Genomic DNA, 18,386 nt, shown 5'->3' with positions numbered 1-18,386 from the left:
ATTTATTAATTTACTAAACAATTTACAACTATGTGGTATGTTAAATAAAAGAGAGGGTTAAAGTGGACTCAATTTTCATAATCGCGCAAAATATAAAGAAAATGCCTAATTGCTTAGTGTATGCGTATAGTTTTACTTATATCTGTAATTTTACATTTACATATTTACAGGATGTCTTCGTAATTTTTATTGGAATCACTTACCTTTCAATTCTTGGTAAAAATAAATTCATGGATTAATATACCATAAAAAACACCCAATTCTAAATTGGTTACTTTTTAATTGTTAAAATAAAAAAATTTGATAAATTTTTTTATACGCCTTGTAATTATTGAAATATTATGATGGCTAAATGTAATGTTCTATATGTTTACAAGCAAAAAGAAAGTTATTTTCATGCAAGCTATATACTATATCTGAAAAGTTAAAACTTGTTTAAATTTGAAGTTTTCAAATACTTATTGAAAACATTATTAAACAAAATAAACTACAACTACATACATTTAATTATTTAGTTTGAAAAATTTACATATTAAATACTATTTTTTTCTCGTAGTAAATTAATTAATAAAAGTTTTTCGTGAAAATAATTTAAATAAGATAATTTTTTGAAATAATAAATAATTTGAATGATTTTTTTAATTTTTAAATTCTAGATTAAAATTTATAATATATAAAGATATAGTATTTAACTTGCATTTAAGTTTTATTTTCTTGATCACAATTGTTAAAACGAATAAAAATAAAAGTCTATTTCATTGTTATAATTATAATTTTGTATCTTACTATCTATACAAAATTTATGAAATTGTTAAACTGGCAAGAAATATTTAAAGTAAGATTAAAAAGATTTTGACATTAAAAGAGTTGAAATATTAAAAATTATCCGTTTAAATTATCTTTAAAAACGTTTCTGAACATTCTGCTTTATCAGAGCACTAAATAGATTAATATATTAGTATATTTTTTGCATAACTGGGAAGTTCTTAAGAGACACCCAAAAGCGTTAAAAGTACCTGTGAAGTTTATGATGACCGAAAATATTAAATTGCGTCATAAGATGATAAAATAATCCTTAACATAATAATAATAATGTTACATGTCATTTATTCATCAAGTGGCCTTTTATGTAAAATAAATCCATTGTACACTTATTGTAGAATATACAATTATACTTCAATAACACTAATAAAGCGTTAAATATATTTAATAACCGTTCCCTTTACGTTATTATTATCGATGGTATAATAATATTTTACAACGTCAACTGTAGATAAATATTTATGTAGAAAACTATATTTTAATAAATCTTATACTAATAGTTTCCATTCTTTTTTAATTTTTTTTCCAAACCGTATCATATAAGTCCTTGCGTCGTTGATTAAATATTGGTATTTGCTCTCTAACTTCGTCCACTACTTTTAAATCTAAAAGAAACAATTATTAATTATTTAATTTAAATCCTTAAAAATATACGAATAGACAGTATTTATTATTAGTTAAGAATAATCGAACTGTCAATATTTTAAATGTTGCTTTCCATTTCATTCGGTAGAATTATTACCGATGCAAATTATTTGGACTAATGTTATTTTTAATCTTAACATTATATATTGAATTAAAGTTACTATTTATTCATGTATTCAGAAAACTGTCTACTTTATATCTTATTATGTAAAGTTCACCTTCATTATACGATGTAAATTAATTAATAATATGAATATAATCGTTTCGTAAGGTTTTGATGAAATTTAAATGGAATTTCCTTCAAAGCTATATTCTCAAATATAATTAATAATTTTCTATACTCATAGATATTGTATTGCAAAAGCTTTGTCAAGACTTTAATAAGCGCCTGAGACCTTTCATTTTTATTCATTATGGGGAGGAAATCATTATTACATATAATATTCTTTTTATGGATAAATTATCGAGTGTTATTATGTAGCAAAACAAATAACATTGAAACTTTCACCAAAATAAATTGCCCAATTAAAAACAGATACCTATGTCTTTCACAATCATGTCCTCATCGGCATTGAGCTCAGCCAAGACCTCGCCCCAGGGGCTAGTTAACTGAGTGTGACCCCAAGCGATATAACCGGCGCCCTGAGACCTAGCCGGCGATACGCAAGCGACATATAGCTGATTGTCGTTGGCTCGAGATCGCTGAAGCAACGACCAGTGCAGCGGCCCCGTCGTCATATTGAATGCTGCGGGATATACAAGTATATTGCAGCCGCGATTCCGATATAATCGGGCCATCTCTTCGAACCTGATGTCGTAACAGATGCCGATACCAATTTTGCTGCCAAGTGCGTCGAAGGTCGTTAATGTTTCACCTGGGCTTAATGTCTCGCTTTCACGGAACGTTATCTTATTCTTAATGTCGATGTCGAACAGGTGCATCTAAAAGTCGATTACAACGATCGGTAATATGGCAAATGTTTATTTTTATAGTTGAATGTTTTATAATCTATCCACTTTGTTGGTTTAACAAGCGGACGGGGACATAACTATTGAAGATTTCATTGCTGACTTATGTAAAACCTGTGGAATAAGATTATTGCTTATTCTCAAGGGATATCAGCGGGATATTGCGATGTAGAGAAACTGGTGAAAATCAATTGAATAAGTTTATTACAGGATATTGAATAATGTTTCATTTTCTATTTCAAAATATTTTATGCAATTGCAAGACATTTATCAAACCAATAATATCAATAAAGTTTTTGAAAATGATTGTCTTAATATTTATATAACATCATTTATCAGAAATTTAGTTCTTTATTAATTTATGTATTTGAAATTAAAGCAAAAACACTCTTAAAAATTTTTTTTTATTGTTAAATTTCATTTTATCCAAAACAAAATGTGGCATAATGAAACTAGCTAGGTTTTTAAATTAATTATATTGAAACTTCATTTTCGTATTTTATAAATATAAAATTAATACTTTTTTAATTTCTAACATTAAAAATTCTATCATTGAACGATAATTAAAATAAGCAAAATAATTACAACGAAGCAAAATATTTTACAAAATTTCAATCATTATTATATTGTGTTTTATATTGAAATATTTAATTTCATGGTCATTAAATATTTGCAAAATTAAGAACAAAAAAATTGAATATTTTATTGTACATATATCAATCATTTTCACGTTAGCATTATTATCTTTACATCTGCGAGTTTAAACATTTTTATAATCAACGTTAACAATTAGTGGTATTAAGTTTTCTTATATTCTTCATTATTTTGTGGGATATGAAATACGTGAATTTATAATATTGGCAACAATCATAAACTAAATCTGTTAAGGGGTATTCTCTTGTGTATCATGAACATATATATATTTCATGTAAGGGATTCCGAATATGTAAAATAACGACCCCCATTCCGACCGTATGAAACACAGAGAATATTAATATGAAATATTTCTGTTAAATTATATTAGTAGTGCAATACGAAATAATGCTGAAATTTTTAAATTAAAATAATAAAAATTCATAGTTTTAATAATAATATAATTTAATAAAAACATAAAATAATAAAAATTTAAATCGTAAATATATACTCCAAACAATTTCTAGTTGATAATCATTAATATAGTCAATAAAACATAATCAATATATTTTTTACATAATATAAGAATTTGTTTTTTAATAAAATGACATTATTCAGACATAGGTTACTTTAGATTATACTGAATATTTACAAAATAGTTGTTTCATCGTCGTTATCGTAATTTAACGTGCATAATCACATATAATTTAATATTTATTAATATTACTCTGTATCATATCATTGTTTTATGTATATAAACTGTCATTTGTATTACATTTATTTCATGTATATACTATCAAACAAAATACGTAGACATAAATTTATTCCGGTAATATATATATTAACACTATTATTTTATGCATAATATGGTATAAAGTGAAAAAATCTGAATATTAATTCTGCATCATAAATGTATTCTTAGTCCTACTTATTTTAAGTTTCAGATTGACATAAAAATTTTAGTGCAATTAATTATGTACGTATTTACATAAAGTGCATCCATTTTCGTTAATTCTAAAATGAATTGACCTGTAGAAGGCCATACATAATTAAAAAACGCTTTTAAAAAATATAATAAAATTTATCGTTTAATAGAATTGATTAAGGGGAAGATCTGTTTCATATACCATATTTTCTATTATATACGTAATAAGGTGTATATGCTTTTTTAAAAAAAAAATTTTTTGGTTGAGTGAAAATCAGAGTATAATAGTTGATAAGTATCAACCAATTTTTTATTAATTAAATTTTTTTAATTGGATTTTGTACTTCATTTTTTACGAAACAACATCATTTTTTTATTTACTTTCAAAGAATTCATTATATAAAAATTAATATTTCTGATATTTAAACTTGAGTAATTAATTTTGTAAAAGATTATAAAAATACAATCACTAATGCAAAACTAAAAAATAAAAAAAATAAAAAATAAAAAATAAAAACTAATGCAATATAGTGAAAATATTTTAACATAAATATTCATTTTATCGACTATATAATATTTAAAATAATAATTAAATATATAATCTCTCTCACAATTCTTAATTATTTAAAATGTACGTATTATTGTTTATTATTCGCTATTTTCATATTGCTCATAATGTACGTTTTAATAATATTAATAAACAAAAATCTTTAGATATAGAAAGAAACGAGTCTTAAATAATAAACTACTATATTAATAAATTACTCAATATTAATCAAAGAAATAACATGTTTATTTTTTAAGCCTCGCAGTAGCGAAAATTGACTAAATATACGTTATTATATATTACATATGTTAGATGTATTATTTTCATAAATCTGCAAATATAAAATGAAATAGTACATAAATATAATTATATAGTCATAATTTCATATAACAAACTGTTAAATTTTAAGCTCACATTTTTTGTATGACAGGTGTTTTTGTACGATTATGAAAAATTGATTTAAAAATATATATAGTTGTAATTTAATTTTTTTGATTATAAAAATATCATTATTGTTAAGTAATGAATTTTTTATATTCCCATTTAAATTACAGATTAATTTTGAATATTTCTTATAGCTTTCAAGCATTTTTAATCAAAACTTAAAATCAGAATTTGGATCGCTTAGAATATCATTCATTTATCATTAATTTACAATTATAAATATATTTTTATTACTTTAATCATTACTCTGTTAACATTCCTAATAATAATAAAAATATTTTTATGTACTTCGACAATTTACCTTCCTATGTTTGGCAATGAGCTTTCCTTCGGGATTCCAAACGGTGCATGTATTGAAAAGTATATCTCCCTCCCTTTCGGGTATTGTGCCGCCGATTACGTAGATTTCATTTTTCTTAGCGGCATTCGATAAAGCCATACTAGTTTCACCAGTTGGAATGACTTCAGCATATTTTGGAAAATGATCTGTTATAAGCAATTAAAATAATTGTAAATATTAGGATTCTTTTTTTATGTTTGTTTAGTAACTGTTGAAAACATATTCTGTTAAAATGAATATATATTTTTTAAATTTCCTTTTGAATATAAAATAAAAAATTATATTATTAATGAAGAATAATAAATTAATTTACTTGTTCCATAAGGTGAATTGAAACATTCTGGTAAAGTAATAATGTTAGCTTCCTGTTGCTTTGCTTTATGAATAAATGAAACAGCTTTACTTATATTTTCTTCTTTGTTACTACTTACCAATATTTGTGCCAAAGCAAGTCTTATTGCTAAAATATATTTATTTGTAAAAAATAATATAAATATTTATCGAAATTTATTAATTGTAATATTTACTTACATGACATTGCTCTAACAGTTTCACTAGCAAATTTACAGCTCTGAATCATTGAAAGGTTATGTTCGTTTTTTATCAAGTATGATTAAAGGTATGTGTTGAAAATAAAACAAATCGTTAAGTAATTTCCATCATTCCTTATTAAAATAATTTATTTTTATTTCTCTTTATTTTTTTTTTGTTTTGTTATATAGTATGAAATTTTTTGAAAATACGATATTTATCATTAATTCTATGTTAATTTAAAGTGCTATTACTACATACAATTTTTATGTAAGCAAGACATACTTCAATATATAAATAAGAGTAAATTTAATATAAACTTGTTTAAAGTCATTCTACACATATCTGAAAAATATGAGCTGTACAGTATCTTGTTTATTTAAATAAAATGAAAAAGTTCATAAAAAACACATAAAGAAAAATCTTAATTTTAATAAATACATAGTATTTTTATACAAAATTATCACCGCTTGGATGAGTGACTATGAGAATGATTTCTTCTGCGATTTCTAAAGGAATAACTTCGAGATCTAGATTGTCTGTGACTTCTTCTTCTGTTGCTTCTAGATCGAGATTGTCTGTGACTTCTTCTTCTGTTGCTTCTAGATCGAGATCGCTTACGACTTCTTGAACTACTTCTAGACCGAGATCGCTTATGAGTTTTTCCTGAATTATTTCTAGATCGAGATCGTCTATAAGTTTTTTCTGAAGGGCTTGGTGATCGCGATCGCCTATGACTTCTTAGGTTACTTCTTGTTCGAGATCTCTTTTGAGTTCGCCTTAGATTGCTTTTAGATCGAGATCGTCTATAACTTCTTCTTCGGTTACTTCTAGATCGTGATCGCCTGTGACTTCTTCGACTACTTTTCGATCGAGATCGCCTATGACTTCTTTCCCGACTGCTTCTAGATCGGGATCGAGAGCGTTTGTCACTTTTTTCTCGGCTATGTCTGGATCGTGATCGTCTATAAGAATTTCTTGTATTGCTCATAGACCTGGATCTCTTATGACTCATTCCCCGGCTACTTCTAGATTGCGATCGCCTATGCGTTTTCCCTGTGTTGCTACTAGATCGAGATCGTTTTTGACTTTTTTCACGGGCGCTTATAGATCTTGATCGCTTATGATTTTTTCCTCGACTAGTTTTAGATCGAGATCGCCTATGAACTTTTCCTGAATTACTTCTTGATCGAGATTTATGATTTTTAGATTTTATTTTTTCTGATGAATTCAAATCTGCCTTTTTATGCTTTACTTTTTCATTTTCCTTATCTTTCTTCTTATTCTTTCGACTCAATCGTTCTCCAGAACTATCGCAATTTTTATGTTTTTTTGACTTTTTTAATTTTTTTGATTTTTGTTCCTCATTATGCTTTGATGAATCTCTTGAATGTTCTGAAGAACTATCATGATTTTTATACTTTTTCGATTTCTTCGCTTTCTTTTGTTTTGGTTCCTCATCACTACCGTCAATTGAATTTCTTTTTTTTCTGAATGTCCTATCTATACTACTATCATCGGAAGATCGATGGTTTTTCTTTTTAGACTTTTTCTTCGTTTTCTCAGTCTGCTTACTTATGCGACCTTCATCGTCACTAATTTGTATAGTCTTAGATTTCTCATTTTTTGATTTTTCTTTATTATTTATTTCATTATTTTTATAGTCTTCATACTTCTTAACATCTAAAATCAATTGAGTGCAATATTAAAAGCTAAAACTTCCATTATAAATGTATTTAATTAATATTCATAAAGGGACTTTTAAAAAACTTATCTTCATGCTCTTAATACTTATTTGGATTAAAAGGAATAGAATGCAAAAACTAAATATATTTTTACATGAAACGTATTGAATTTAAATAAATAATTAAATTAATAAAATTACAATAGACTATGTAGAAGTACGTTTAATGTTTAAAATATTAAACATATTGAATAAATTAAATAAATAATATATAACAAATATAGTAAAAGTAAATTTGATAGGTGTATAATGCAATCTGTTGTTCGTTAACCTAATTAATTCCATATGAAAATAGAAAAATTTTCAAATGATTTTCAAATATCTAAAATCAATAAAAATCCATGACTTTAATAGTTCTAGAGTTCTAGAATCAATTTGTAATTCAATTTAAACTCAATTCCTAGTTTTTAACACCTCAGTATATCATATTATTACTAAGCAATAAGAGCGTATGTTCGTATTTAAGGGTTTCCATTATTTCATCAGTTTATATACTAAAACATATTGAAATCTTATGACTTTAAAAGTCCCTGATTATAATTACATAATGAAAACTCACTTAATACTTTAGAGTTTTGCGAATATTCTGTTGAAGATACTGGACAAACCCAAAATTCATTTACAGAAACTACTTCGCCTCCAAGTGCCAATTTTAAAATTATTCTAGCCGCATCTTCGTCAAATCCTTCAACTTTTCCATAATTACCACTATACTTTCCTGCTACAACTTTAGCACAGCTGCCTTTAAGTAATTTTAATGGTTCTTCTTCTTTATTTGATTTTCCTTTTAATTGCTGAATAGCAAGTTTATCTGCTCCAAGACCCATTCCTTTTGGTCGTACTTCGGGTATCGCTGGTGGCACAATCCTATATATTTAATTTTTATTTATTATAATAAATTCAGTACTATTATAAAAAAAGACTATAATTCATCTAGCTTTTTTAAAATTATTTTTAGTAGTAAAAAATAATAAAAAACAAATTAAACTTCATTAAAAAATAAAAATATTACTACTGATTTTAAATTATGTATATTACAAAACAATTGTAAAAATGTAATTTAATTATTTGTGTCTAACAAAAAATATTAAAAAAAACATCCCAATCATATTTAATTAAAAAAATCTTGCCATACTTTTCATTTTTGCCTATTCCTTTTCCTGGTTGCCATCCCATTCCTCTTAGCATTGCCATACCAAAAACATCTATAGGAATATTTTCATAATCTTCTAACGATGACTGTGTAAATTATATATTTTAATTTAACTACTCATTTTTACATGTAGAATTGATACAAAATTTTAAACTTACCTCTTCTTTTCCTTTTAAATCCTCATTATTTATAATAGGTACATTAAAAATATTTTGTTCATTAACTCTATCATCATTTGATTTAAGATCCGATATAATTTCATTAGCAGCTTGTTGATCTAATGTTAACTGAATTGCATCTGGTTCTTTCTTAATTTCTGAATCTTCCATAGGCTGTATAATTTCATTGGATATATTACCATTAGGTACATTGTCAATTTTTTCTTCTTTAATTTTAATATCTTCATTATTAATTTTACACTGATTTGGTTTTAGTTCAAATATATCAGCGTCAACTTTGTTAATTATTCTATCATGCCAAGTTTTGGAACCGAGCATTGGTATAACAAGAGGTTCATCTTCTTTTTCTTCACCACTGAAATGATATTCAAAAATTAACAATAGTATATTTAAAATCACTAAATATTTAATATAATATAAATTATAGTATACAAATAATGAACTTATTTTCAAATGTAAACATAAAAATAAAAGTAATTAAAAGTAATATATGAATTTCACAATAAATATAAATCAAGAAATATAAAAATTAAAACAGTTAATATTTATCATATAATTTAGGTTATGTTTTCCTGAGGATTCTGTAAACGATTTAAGTACTCTATCATACCCAACAATCTTAATTGATTTTTCATCCACACATTCGATGTAGTCAACTTTCTTTTGTTCTTTGGGCGGCACATTTTTAAGAACAGGTTTTTTCACAGATTTTGAAAAACCAAATGAAATTTTTTTTCCCTCTTCTGCCATTACCTTTCGGATATCGATATGCTTACCACCATAGAGTTGGTATTTCTGAAACGTCGCGCGCAGCGAATTAGTAGGCAAGCAATTGCTGAATAAAATCTATGGTGAAATGGTATAATTTTATATATTTTCATAATTATAATTTATCTAAATTTTGTTTGTAACTATCATGATAAATTTAACCGAAAATCGTAAGGTCTTTATAATTCATGATTTTAATTCAGCTTAATTTATTAAGATTTATTGTTTAATTTTATATATTTTTATTATTGAATTATCAATTGTGTGTTTCACATTTGATTAATATAAATAATTTTTTGATATTGAAGAATGAATTTAGAAGTTACGTGAATTGTTTAGATTTATTTTTTTTTAATATAGATTCAAGAGATTTTTTAAAGTTAGTATGACTGTTTTAGTTCATTTTGCATAATGATTATTCTCAATAATAAATAATTACAATTACCATAATTACATAATTTTATACTTTTACGAATGAAGACTTCTAATGAATTACTATACGATATTTAAGTTCCATATTATGATAACTTAGCTAAAAAATTTTAATTTATTCAGTGTTAATACAAAAAAATACAATATTTCTGTCTGAGTATAAAGTTGTGAATTTTAAATTATTTCTTCTGTTTTTCTATAACGAGTTTTAAGAACAATTATTAATAAAGTATTAAATAATTGAAATTTTTTGGAAAATCAGTTCATTTTGATAGGAAACGTATTAAAATCATACAAAATTATCATACAATCTTTTTATCAATATTTACATTAATCACATTTTCATTATGCTATTATTTTCTGTTACCCATTAAGGGTTTCTTGTAAGGCGTTGCAGTAATTATTTAATTTTTGTAATTTAATATTTCATAATTCTATACGTATGGAATCGTAACAGAGTAGTAAGAAATCAATTTATTATATTAGCAACAAACAGAAATTTTCTTCCGTACCTTGGAATTTATATAGTAATAGAGCTTTATATTAATACTATTATAAAAATTGATATAATTATAAAAATTTTGGTTAGCATAAAATAAAATGAAACTTATAGCATGATTTGTGTACATTTTTCTGAAAACATGAATCTTAGTTGTACAAAACTATAATAAAAGAACCGGTTTGAAAAGACGTTAGGTGCGGTGTAGTAGGGATTAGAGCAGTATTGTAGGTAAAACATGTAAATGACCTGTGCGGAGCTCATTCGGTTTCAGTACTCGTAGGTGGTTCACACAGTTGACATAGGGCGCATGACAAAATTACATCATGTCAAGGTAGGTTTTAACAATTTCCCCCCTTTTTACCTTAAGGTGAATTAAAGCTGAACAAATGCATGTCTGCTCTTTAATTAAAATAAAAATAAATAAATAATTATAAAAATATAAATATAAAAATGTTTATATGTAAATATCTTTATTTATAAGTCATAACTAAGTATCTAGTTTTAAGATATGTATTACAAATTATATTATTAATTAACGGATATTAATTTTTTTATTTTGAACCATGCCTAAATATGACGTTAAAAAATTAATTATTTTAAAAATATTTTTTTTTTTTTTTTGAAGATTCAATTAATTATATATATATATATCCTATGCAATTAATTCATAATTGGTTCTTTTAATATTCAAATTACATAATACGTGGTGAAGTGATTTGGTATCTCCTTCCCATAATAAATGTGCAAAGTTCCGTTGCTAAAATTGCTAACTGTACATTTTAGAATATAAGTTCAGAAATATGAAGTTAACGGCTATATATTAGTGAAGGTATATGAGGATTTGTTTCTCCGTTGGAACCGATAAATTAGATAATGTTCAACTTAATCTTATAATATAAAAATAACTTATTTATTATCTTTTTTTTTTCATTATTGTGTGAATAAAAATAATGTTGTTTATTTACAAATTTCAAATTGCATAAACAAGTCACCTGAAACTGTTCTTTTTCTTGTATAATTAATAAATAGTACCGAATGTTTAATAATTTATATATTATGCGTATATATAATTATTGAAATTTTATATCAAATAACATAATCGTTGTTAATATTTTTCGCGGTAGTATTTACACGAATACGTTACCTCTGAATTACATAGTATAAAATAACAATAAAAATTATATTAAAGCTTTGATATATGATATTTAGATATACAATGTTTAGAATATCAATAATATGAATAAATTAATATATGGTATTATACCTATTCAAAGGGGATAAAACATATTTCATAGTATAAAATTCTTTAGATAAAATACTATTAACTTTTCTTCTTATGAGAATACTGAATCGTTAGAATTTTTTTATCAAACAGCATAGTATGTAAGCATAATGCATAGTATGTATGTATACATACATACATATATACATACATACGTACATAGTAGTATGTATACATAACCATAGTATGTACGAGCAATATTTTTAAAATATTGATAATAGAATTTTCATATTTACAATGAATTACTCAGATTAACGAAATACATAATTTCATATAAATTATGTATGCATTAGTATAAAAAATACTAGTAACTTTCAGCAAATCAGAAATTTAATAATAGAGTGTATTTTCGTGTTAGATGATGAAAAGTTATCATTACGGAACACTCGAATTAAGTTCTTCCTGTCTCTCTGTGCATTTGTTCATGGATTTGATAGTTCATTAATCTCAAGAATTAAAAGTAACTCTATGACACAGAATAGTATAAACTGTTCCTGATAATAAAATAATTTATCTTAAGATGTGAAAAGAAATTTATCACTATGTAATTGATATTGATAAATAGTAGCGATTAAACTATAATATGCTAATATGAAACATTTTATAAATAAATATAAGAATTGATAGATATTCATGTAATAGGCATTATAGAAAAAATAAAAATGTTATTGGACAATTTCTTATTGTTTTATAAAACTATTATATAAAATGTTAATTTAATTTAAACTATTACAGAATATTTTCATTTAAATTTAAAAGAATAAATATTTTGAATTTGTTGAAATTTATTTAAAAATTAACTCTGGTATTACGAAAAATATTAAAAGATGAATCTTTTGCATTTAATATCGAATATAAAATAATATGTAATTAGTAAATTGCTGGAAGCAAAACGTTAATTATTAATATATTAAGTGAATGCCATTGATGTATTTCGTTTCATTGACGCAATGAAATATTAGGTGATTTACCTTTCAATGACTTTATATGGTTGTTTGAAAACATCATAATGATAATTGACCATGAATTGACAGTTGTGGTTTTAAATAGCCGTGCATGCAGGATGCATTTTAGTAACGACAACACTTGTAATGAAAAATTAAATAAAATGGAACTTCCGCATATAAATGCGTCTGCGAATGGTCACACGATATCGAATACAAAAGATAGGCTTGTGCAGGTAACGGCGATAGCCGTAGGGTAAAAATCAGAAACGCCGACCTATAAAACCCGCCACTTCCATGCCGGAACTCACAATAATAGTGCGGAAGCAACTGGGAAATTATATTTGTCATGGAGAATCGAGTCTCACCGGGAACACGTTGTCGCATTCGATTCGCCGGCTTCGTCGACATGGACAGCGTCGATTTGATCTGCCGGAAGGAAGGTCCATGCGTCCGAGACCTATTGTCATCGCGCGGGCTTTCGGTGAAATGGAAAAAGTGGTGCCTGTGTCGTTAACCCCAAAGTTTTACGCTTCGAGTGTTGTATATTCAGATCGAAAGTCAACCGATAAGGGTTCGTGTGGATTGCAACCTTTCTCAAATATATTGCCATACGTCATCGGTGGTATAATTTCCAAAATTAATTTGTTCAGATCTATTAAAAATTTAAAGAATAGAATACTTAAAACTCTTTGCAAAGATATACAAAAATTATAAAATGACGTTAATATGCTAAATTATTTGAAAAGAATATGTATAGATATATACACGATGAAAATGATTTTCTTTAATACGCCTGTTTACGCTTTTAGTTAAATTTTTATGCACTATAAAACAATGAAATTCATAACCGCTGCATTTGTCAATCAAGGAATGTATACTGATAGAATAAGATCCTGTGGCAATATTGTCATATTAATGCGTTTGTAAAATCGGCTAACTTATATTCGATGATAAATAAAATTAACTTCTTCTCTTACGATTTTATATTCATTTCATACTTTTATGTATATGCTCTATAAATATTTCATCTAAGTCAATTATTACAATGGACTTTCAGGCTAAAGGTAAACTTAATCCTAAGCCTATTAATGTTAAATGGCGCCAGAGGAAGGGTGACCAAGTCCGGTTCAAGAGTTGTCTGGGACGATTCGCGGGCAGATAGAGCCGATTACTATCCCGCAAGTCCATTGATCTGGCCGCGCCTTGACAACTCTCCCCTCTTATTGCAAAACGGAAACAACGCCGAGCAGCGACTCCCGATTATCAAAAGATCCGCTGATATTACAGAGGAATTCACGGGTACAATACGCGAACGTCGCGGTGTTGCGACGGATGCCAGCATCGAGAAAAGTGCTACCTCCAAAGGCTTACGCGAGGCTAGGATGAGCTCCCCAGAGACTTGGTCGCAACAGTCTTCGTCGGCGCAGTTCCGGCATCGTGGCAACCTCGACCAACAATTCGGCGGCTACGAAGGGAGTAGCAACACCGGTGACAGTGAGGAGACTGCCAACTTCCCCATCCCCGTCAAGAGCCATTACGCCCCGAAGACTGACTTCGTCACCAGTGCCCGCGCTCGAACTCCCATCGATGCGCGCCATCTCGCTTACTTGGAGGGCCGCGAATCTCGCGATGTAACGATTACCCACACGTATGATGAGTACGATGTGCCCATTTTCCGGAATATCGTACGGGAGCATGACTTCGATGTCCAGATACCTAGGAATTACTATTACCCTAACCGCTATGGTGCTCAGGTAAATATTCCTCGCGTTATTGGCTCAGTAATTTTATTGAGTGACCACCGATTATTGTATTGTGTATAAGCTTTCTTTAGGCAAACGATATATTCCAGGGGCAATAGGTATATTTTTTAAACTTTAAATTTTGTTTACATTAGTCAGTTGCAAATCTATTTGCTATGATTGTATAGGATTTTGAAAAAAATGGAATTTATATCAAGGTTGAATCGTCAAGGTTTGGCTATTAAAACTATATTAAAGTGATTACAATTATTTAATATGGAAATTACTATTTAGTATGCTTATAGTATTTTTTTATACTTAATTCAATCGAAAAATATTTTACTTTTATGGAAGACGATTAGTAAATAGAGTAATGAGTTAAAGTAACGATGGAGTAAATTTTTATTGTTTGTATAATATTTGAATATTCGTTTCTGTTCGTTTGCATGCTTATTTTTTAATAAACGTTGAAATTGACAAAAATTACCAAAACTATTGGTTACTACAACTAATTATATTCAACTACGTCTAATTAAACGTAATATTATTTCTGCATTCTAACAGAGAGATTATTATTATCGAGGATCCGGAGGCGGAGCCGGTGTCGCGAATCCATACGTGTACGATCGTTATCGTGACGAGGAAGAAGATTACGAATTGTACGGTAGATTTAAACCAACGCCCAAGCCTAAGAGAATCATTTACTATGCAACTCTGCCGGAAATTGTTAGAAAACCGGTCGACTTGAGAAATTATCCGAGACCCTACGATGCATTTGTACGTCCAGAGATTCAAGTTGGGACAGAAAGAAATAGAGTGACAACGAATACCGTTGAATCTAGTAGGAGACCTCCTCGATATCCTTATGACAACTATGACAATTATGTAAAAAGATCGAGCTATTATGATCGCAGGAAGCCTCCCTATGCTGCAGGTAAATATCCTTTCTTTAATTTAATATTTCATGCAATTCTGGTTTCATTATTATCAGTTGCAAAAAATAATTTATACGTAATGTATGTATTAACATTAAAATTAATTGACTAAACAAGACTATAGTCTGTTTTATTTCTAACCATTCATTTATATAAAATATAATAAGTAAATAAAGTTAGCGTATATATTATTATTCATATGTGATTACTAATATGAGTATTTATAAATCAGTTTGTATATTAAAAATTATATTATTTTACAATATTGCTCCTCAAAATTAAGTATTGGAAATAAATTGGAAATAAATTGGAAATTAATTGGAATATAAAACTGTAAATATCATTTAACCTATATTTAAAAAAGATATTAATACCTTTGTAAATTATAATGAGTGTTATAATATAATATTATATGTAGATTTCGTTCATATTATTATTTTTTATTTATAAGTCTAAATATATTTATTATTATAATTCATAGGTTTAGAAAGTCGACCTAGAGGATCTGACAGAAGTCGATTAAACTATAAGGATAAAATGCGAAATGATGATCAAAAATTAGAGAATCAAATATCACGATCAGGTGATAACTATCGCCTTCCCTGGTCAGTCCAAATAGGCACGGAACTTAACGTAAAAGATAATGAAAGGATTCCAGGACGAAAAATTTTCGGTCAGATAGAAGATTATGAAAGGTATGAGGGATCGAGAGTAAAAATGACTTCGGAAAATATTCATAGAAAAGAAGACAAAAATGAAGATGATAATAATAATAATAATACGAAGAAGAACCATAGTGATAAATAATTAGATATATTTAAAATATTTGTTATAAGAAACTGTTATAACTATACTAATTAGTAATAATAATTTTGACACGATGTTTTCAATAACGAGGCTTTTTTTTATATTAGATAATTGTATTATATTCTACTAACTTTTTTATTTAAACGTCAATGTCATAACATGAAAAATTTATTTTAGTGTTTTAATATTTTATCGATTAGGAAAAGGACTTTTATTTGCGATTTTACAGATATGATAGTTTTGAATGAATATAGCTGAAATGAATTTTAACTCAGCTAACAATAATTACAAAATTGTTAATATAAATTAGTATATTCGATCAAGTGGAATATTTAATAATTTATATTAATTTTTTCATATAATAAATGATAAAGTCCAATTGATATTAACTTGTATATTGAATTCGAAAATAAAAATAATTATTTGTCAAGCAATATAAATTCCGAATTAAGCAATCCTTTATAAAAAGTAACAATTGAAATAAAACTAAAATTATAATTTTAATAATTATTGCTTAATAAATATGGAAAATATTATAGAACTATTCTTAATATATTTAAAATAATTAAAATAGGTATATTATCTGAATAATATTGTAAAAATAATAAATTATTATTGAAAAATATTTGGTACAAAACTATTCATTTTATATTTTTATATTAAAATTTAATTTTACAAATATTTTATCTTTCAGAGATAAATATATTTAATTCTAAACCTGAAGAAAATTTTCAGCTTTTCAAGAAAAAATAACTAATAAAGTAATGTGTCTCTTTGTATTATTTTCAAATCAGTTGTTTTATTCAGTAGCCAATAGATTCATAATTAAGCAAAAAGTAAAAAATTACTTATCACTTTCAAAGGTTTTTTCTTCCCACTTTGTAAATATTTACTTTTAACATATTGTTCAGTCGGTAATGAAATTTTCATAATGAAAATATCAGAAATTGACCATAGATTTCATTTAATTATACGTTACTGTACCATTCGTTTATGGAATTTTTTTATAGTTTATTATCTCATATGAGAATTCAAATAGAAATAATTCTTTATTAGTTCTAACTAATATATTTTTAAATAATTTATTTTTTAATTTATTTTCTAACATTATATTATTACAACTATATACAAAGGCTTTTGTATAATTTGACTATTTATATGTAAAAATTGAATATTAATAGGCAAATTTCCCTGCTGTATAATCGAAAATAATAACAAATTTTTAACTCAAAGCTATAGTAAATTTGATATTATATTATATTTATATTATATTTATAGTATAGTATACTTAAGATTCTATATGCAAAATTAATGAACAGCAGTTCTGTAGTTTTACTTCATAGAAATTCATATTTTTCTTTTTTAATCTATATAATTTTTTCAATACTTTAAACCACACAATTTGTAATATTAATTTGCTTAATTTTTTACTACATAACTGAAGGAGTTTCCATTATTTTATTTCTATGACATTTATAAAAAAAATATAAAATAAAAAAATTTTTAGCTTTATATATTTCTTATAAAAATTTACATTTTATCATATACAAGCGAATTTCTTAATATAAATTATATTTATTATTAAATGGAGAAATTGTAATATACATTCAGTACTCCAAACTAATATTTAAATTTTGTAAGAAATGTTAGTTTCAAATAAAGAATGATTGAATTACTAAACATTGTGAACTTAGTGAAATTACTAGGATTATTTATAAAAGTAATTGATACTATTCTATAAGTTTATTAATTTTTTCTATATATTTTATTATGAAGGCATTTATATCAATGACTAATAATACTATAATATTACTGTTGACTGTACTATGAAGAATAACATTTTTATAATAATAAAATAATTATTGTTAATAGTATGCTTAAAACAATTTGTTATAATAATACAATGAATTTAATGATATTTAAAAATTTAAAACCATATATATTTATAGATCAATAAGGTTAATGAATTAAAAGAATTCGGTCGTAAATATATGATATTAAATTAAATTAATATAATATATTAATATATTAAATTAATA

At 25.8% G+C, this 18,386-nt stretch overlaps 3 protein-coding genes across 3 annotated transcripts; 1 reads left to right on the top strand and 2 right to left on the bottom strand.

The window, feature by feature from the left end:
* Positions 1-1,288: 1,288 nt before the first annotated feature.
* On the bottom strand, positions 1,289-5,863 carry LOC105367622 (omega-amidase NIT2). Its single transcript, XM_011506390.1, has 5 exons — positions 5,857-5,863; positions 5,639-5,785; positions 5,287-5,471; positions 2,007-2,409; positions 1,289-1,427 (listed from the first exon to the last, which is right to left on the bottom strand). Exons 1-5 carry the CDS (start codon positions 5,861-5,863, stop codon positions 1,336-1,338), a joined length of 834 nt encoding a protein of 277 aa, XP_011504692.1. The 3' UTR covers positions 1,289-1,335.
* Positions 5,864-6,183: 320 nt separating this feature from the next.
* On the bottom strand, positions 6,184-9,694 carry LOC105367266 (serine/arginine repetitive matrix protein 2). Its single transcript, XM_011505916.1, has 6 exons — positions 9,543-9,694; positions 8,912-9,287; positions 8,736-8,839; positions 8,160-8,467; positions 6,430-7,539; positions 6,184-6,390 (listed from the first exon to the last, which is right to left on the bottom strand). The coding sequence occupies exons 1-6, from the start codon at positions 9,680-9,682 to the stop codon at positions 6,320-6,322; spliced, it is 2,109 nt and encodes a 702-aa protein (XP_011504218.1). The 5' UTR covers positions 9,683-9,694; the 3' UTR covers positions 6,184-6,319.
* A 1,179-nt stretch (positions 9,695-10,873) lies between these two features.
* On the top strand, positions 10,874-16,347 carry LOC105367621 (uncharacterized). The gene is made up of 4 exons (XM_011506389.1): positions 10,874-10,965; positions 13,921-14,617; positions 15,170-15,539; positions 16,022-16,347. The coding sequence occupies exons 1-4, from the start codon at positions 10,958-10,960 to the stop codon at positions 16,345-16,347; spliced, it is 1,401 nt and encodes a 466-aa protein (XP_011504691.1). The 5' UTR covers positions 10,874-10,957.
* Positions 16,348-18,386: the final 2,039 nt, after the last annotated feature.

The sequence above is a fragment of the Ceratosolen solmsi genome, unplaced genomic scaffold (assembly GCF_000503995.2).
Source record: "Ceratosolen solmsi marchali unplaced genomic scaffold, CerSol_1.0 scaffold7, whole genome shotgun sequence".
Lineage (NCBI taxonomy): Eukaryota > Metazoa > Arthropoda > Insecta > Hymenoptera > Agaonidae > Ceratosolen > Ceratosolen solmsi.
The sequence above is the reverse complement of the archived record's forward strand: the minus strand, read 5'-3'. Positions and strand labels throughout refer to the sequence as shown.